Consider the following 5,465-nt stretch of genomic DNA (forward strand, 5'->3'; position numbering starts at 1 on the left):
TGCCTAGAGCCAATACAGCTTTGATATCTCTGCTCAAGATTACATATTTTCTTATCTGGTATAATTAAATTTTTTTCAGCTTGTGGAATTTCCACTAGCTGAGCAGTAAATTGTTACTGAAACAAAAAATTGATCTTTCCAATACAGGTTCATAGTCCTTATGGAACTATTTTTAGTCTTCTAATCCGGGTTTATGTTGATAATATGATGTAAAATCTAAAATTGTGTTATTTAAAGGCTTTTCATTAGTCCAGGGATGCCAGAGACAAGTTGTGTACCATTCATTTGAATTATTCATATCCTTTTACTTAGTAGCCAGTGGATTTCCACTAATGAAGTGTCAGTGATTTGCCATGGGGCTGCTCCTTCCTGCTTGTCTGTTGGCTCAAAGCACAAAATTTGAGGTATACACATATATGGTAGTTAGAGGGAGTGAGCAAATTTAGGGTCGGGGTCGGTGTATTATGTTCAGCTCCATCACCAGACAGTCAGCTCTCTGCTTTCTAACAGACATTTTCCTTCCAATGGGAAGGAAACAGACATCAAACTCGTCACAATATTTCAGGATATTTTGAAGCATTTTTTGAAGTGCATCTTGGCCTTGGATTTTATAAGCTTTCCATTTGGTTATGTCTTCATGATAAGGTTATCCCACACTTAGCAGCATGGGCATGCTATTCCCTCTATCCCCTAAGAAAATGTAAGATCCTTAGTTCTTTCCTGAATGTTCAAACTATATGCTATGAATTAAATTGAAGATTTTTATCAGACGTGTGCCCACTGACTTTGCTGAATTGTCTGTCCTTTTGGGAAGAAAACAGAATAGGTTTGTATCATTTTCTGAAGAGCAAAAATGCAACTCTGCCAAGTTTGTTCTGATTTCTGTATAAACCATGACAAGCCAAGACTTATCACAGTGCTGTTTTTACCTTTGTTGGCTTCAGCAGTTCATTTTGTTTCGTATGTTTTTTCAGTTCTCAGGATGGCTTACGTGATTCCCCCCTCAGCTCCATCTCCAGCAGTGACTATGAGAGTGTTTCTGTCACTACATGTAGTCTCTCCAGCATATACGCACTGAGGTAATAACATGACTTTGCAGTCAGATTTGACGAATGGTATTGAGTTATGTTTGGTTAAAAACTTCCATTGAATTAATCAAGTGACAGCAACACCTCTGAGTATTCTTCCTTTGGAATAATGGGTGCTTTTTTGCTTTTTTTCTTTTGACTTATCAGCTTTTTACAGTGCTATGACTGAGGCAACTCTTTGGGAAAGTTTTAATGCATACAGGAATCAATTGCATATGTCCATGATATTGCTTTTATTTGTCCATATAACCTTTCTTAAAAGACACCCCAGGTTGCAGCTTGAAAAGTAACAAATGTTGTCTTAGCTAGGCCCTGGCCTAGAAAATATGTTTTTTCCATTTTGTTTTGCCTGTTAAAATGAGATGGTAAAATGAGGGAGAGTTCCAGTTAACAGTAACTTCCACTATGTTGTTGGCCAGAATTAAGAATACTAGTTTATATTCTCATCTTCTGAAACTGTGTGACAGTTTTAACTTCAGTTTTCTTCAGAGCAGTTGCTGAGAATAATACAGGGAGGAGGTTTAGAGCAGGAAAATGTAACTAAAACATAAATATGAGTTCTTTGCACAACATACATGTGTGATGTATTGCATACACTGTATACAATAAGGTTTTTATTCTGGTACAAAGAGATTGAAATATGACTACTTCGGCCAATACAGCTCATCCTTCACTGCTTCTTGTCCTCTCTTTTCCATCTGCTTGTCTCTACCCAGCACTTCATTTGAATGTTGGTAATTCCAAGTTTTGTCTCGGTCTGGGGATAAAAAGAGGGGGTAAAATGGCTTTTCTAATAGTGGTCAATGAAATACTACAAATACTAATTGGGGTTTTTTTAGTATGTACCTGTCTTCGAGCTCAGTTTTTTTTTTACTGTTTCTTATTTTTAAAATAAGGGCAGAAAGATGCAACTAAAACTGTTTTTCATTGGTTTAGTTTTGAAATACTTTGTCTTTCAACTGTTCTTCAAACAAAACCCAATTTACCTGCATGCAACAGTTGTCCTGTTCTAAATACTGTGTACATCAAAGACTATTTCACACAGGAGTGTCTGAATAGATTGCAGAAGTAGCTCAGTTACTCTTCAGGAATAACTGGAGCAGTTAGAATTAGGTGCATCACCTCTTTACAAGGCCTTACTGTGCTGCCTTCGTCTGTCAGTATTGCAGTTGCCCCTGGATTGATGCTTAGGTAAATTCAAGTTTGATTAATAAGGCAACATTTATACACGTGCTTTTGTGCTCTTGTGCACTGAACTTATAGCACTGTGTCCTTCCTGGGTGACTTGATGAAATCTGTGTCACCTGTTTTTCTGTGTCTGATTGATATTACTAGAGATGTAGCTACTGTGCTTTATGGTCCATTAAAACACAATGGCTAAGTGCCAGCTCACCTACAATGATAGGAATTTCCCCTTTTGAAATACTTAGTTTAAAATAAGTTGAAAGTCCTTTAAATGGCTTTTAAAAATGAAATTAAAGAATGGGGCAAGAAAGTTTAGAAGTCTCAGTGCTTCACAGTATTATGTTCCTAGATCTGTGTACATAGAAATATAATATTCAGTGCATATATTTGTTTTGTATTTTAGAAAAAGTTATTTTTAAGGGGCTCCCCTCTTCTTTTATGCTGTATTACCTAAAGAGTTGTATTTGCCTATTGAAAACTTGCCTAGAGTTGCATTAGTTGTTTACCACAAAGAGTATGTTCCTTTCAAAGACAATCTCTAAAATGTTCTTCTCTGAAATAACTAAGTTCTCCCTGTTGTCATATGCATATCCAAAATAATACCTGAATTGGGGATTTTTGGTTTTTTTTCTTCTGAAATACGCCATTTTAATGGACTTAATTTCTTGCTGTTTTTGCTTTACAGCAATTGGAAATGAAATGTAACGTTTGCAGTTTTAGCTGAAAAATAATTGGCTAAACATAGAATTCCTAAAATACATTTTTGTGGCCTTTCAACCTCCTGTGAATCATAAAGAATTCCTTTGTGCTGTTAAATAATCAGCATTAAGGGTGACAGTTGTGTTATCTAATTGCAGCATGTTTTGGGAATACCTTCAAAAACTTGAGCTCTGATAGCAAAACCAGCTTAGCTGGAGTAGCACAGAGTGTTGAACTAGTTGTGCATTGAATAGCATGGACTGAATTGTTTTGAAACAATGAAGTATTGTATATATGGAATTCAATGCATGTATACATTGTTTTCCAAATGGAGATCTAGGGAGGAAATTCCCATTCCTTGGATCCCAGAGCACCATTCAACCATGGGTCACTGTTTGCCATTTTGATTCCTCCCAGCAAAGGGAGGAAAAAGCTGTTAGGGGTATAAGGAACCATTTGGGATGGGTTGAAGAGGCTGCTTCAAATCAGCCTGTGATTTACTGCTTTAAACCTTTTCTGTCATCAAGCAAAGCTGTGTAGTTTTTTTGAGCTGTACTCATCCCAGCTAATTTTAGGTACCAAACTCACATACCTAAATTTGGAGTTCCTGAAGGTTCCCTGTTTAGTCAGTGGAGAAGAGCGGAAACCTCAGTTAAGTGTGTAATTTGTTGAAATGCTTCTGGGCTGAAGATTTTCAGTCTTAAATGAGAACTGTGGTTGCATACTTTGATTATTGGCTGTGTTCACCCAGTAATTTGAAAAGTATTTAAAAACTTTGCTCGAGGTTGGTAGAGCAGAAATTGGGGAGGGAAGGAGAGCTTCTCAAATGGTTTTGCTGAGGAACGGTTGATTATGTCTTTGGTACCTGATTTATGTAGAAGGTACTTCTTTCTAGTCTCTGAGGTCGAGAAGTTAAACGTTCAGCACAGTTCAGAAGATAATACTATGCAAAATGTTCATTATGCAGTGTCTCAATGCCCATACTAGTAGTTAGCTTTCTCAGCAAAGAATAAATGTGCTCTATGTATTACAGAAAGTTCCTGAGAAACTGTGTTTTTATGAAGACTTTAAAGAGTATGTACAAGTCTTTTGTACATCAGTGTGACTGTGGAATAATACTGCTGACTTGAGGGAAAATTGCCCTACAGCAGGGAAGTGACAATTGGCCCATTGATTATATTGGCTGCAGGAAAAAAATCATCCATCCAGCTTTTCCTTTTTAATGGTTTCTTTCCATAAATGTTATTTTTGGAACCATTTTAATATAACTAATATACTAAATTGTAAACAGATAATAAAATACTCTGCTGAAATCTTATCCATTTCAGTGTTTGAAGTAGTGAAGTCAGTAGTTTTTAAAATTAAACTGCAGGAAATTGTCAGCTTTCAACATGCATTCAAATCACGGGATGAGTAATGGATGACATAGCTGTTAATTTGAGCGGAAACCTCAGTGAAGCCTGTTCACTAACAGAATGAGAGGACTTGATCTGCCTAAAGAATGGGCCTAAGTTCTTTGAAAGACTGGAGGTAGAAAATGCAAGAAAAGTGTTGTTTTGGGAATGATGAGGAAAAATAAGTGAGACAATAGAAGTGTCAGTCTAGCTGGTCAGCTCTGTCTCCAGTTCTCCTGTCTTGCACTTTTTTCTTTGTTAACCTGACCAGGTTATATTGAAGCTATGCCAAATGACAGATTAATTCTGCATTAATGTTTGGTACTGTCATTTTTGTTTTGATCAGTGCATTGCTGTAGATTTTCTTTCCCTCTTTTATCTGTAGAGCTCTTCTTCGTGGAGAGACTGCTCATAACCTGAAAAAGGCTGTTAGTAGTGGCTTTACATGTACTGCACTGAAATCATGGAAGAAAAGAGCTCAGTGAGAGGAGTTGTGGGAAGAGAAAGGAGTTTGTCATGAGCAAATCTGAATGACTTCCAATATGGAGGCTATTCCTGCCTAATGATTTTGAACTGTGCTGTTTTGTGCAGCTCTGTCACTCAAGCAGTGTGAGGGCACTGTTAATACAGTCATGAACAGGCTGCTGTGTACAGTCTTCTTGCTTTGCTGCTAAATCTCTTGCCCCAACAACCAGCTGAGCAGTACCAGCAAAACAAAAAAGTCAGCGTTGATGAGGTCTGTCAGCTTTTGCTTATGATTTGAGTCAGTGAGACATATGTGACTGGAGCAGATGTCTCTAGGTTTTCACCGCCAGGATTCTTGGTGAAGTGTTTCAAGCTGATCTTGTTCTTCACCCCGCAAGACAAAAAAAATCAAACCTCCAAATGGTGCAGCATTTTCTGAGCTATAATGTTCCTTTCTAGGATATTCTGCAAGGTATTTGATATTATATGTGTATCTTTGTCTTTAGTACCAAGTAACTGATGCAGATTTTATTTTCTCAAGGAATAACCCTGGCAGCTTGTGCCAACTACTTGTTAGCAAGTGCTTGTTACAGTGGGAAGGTGAAAATTCAGTTGTTTGAAATTTTTTGGTCTT

The 5,465-nt window shown here is 37.2% G+C and overlaps 1 protein-coding gene across 4 annotated transcripts in view; it reads left to right on the forward strand.

Moving 5' to 3' along the window:
- ZFYVE28 (zinc finger, FYVE domain containing 28) overlaps positions 1-5,465 on the forward strand; it is a 79,611-nt gene that overhangs the window by 50,478 nt on the left and 23,668 nt on the right. The window contains exon 8 of one of the 4 annotated variants that reach the window (XM_009069686.1): positions 975-1,079. The exons of the other annotated variants lie outside the window; for them this stretch is intronic. Coding sequence (XP_009067934.1) covers positions 975-1,079 — 105 coding nt within the window. The remainder of the gene's footprint in view (positions 1-974; positions 1,080-5,465) is intronic. 4 annotated transcript variants of the gene reach the window in all.

This window comes from Acanthisitta chloris, unplaced genomic scaffold (assembly GCF_000695815.1).
Source record: "Acanthisitta chloris isolate BGI_N310 unplaced genomic scaffold, ASM69581v1 scaffold15132, whole genome shotgun sequence".
Classification (NCBI taxonomy): domain Eukaryota; kingdom Metazoa; phylum Chordata; class Aves; order Passeriformes; family Acanthisittidae; genus Acanthisitta; species Acanthisitta chloris.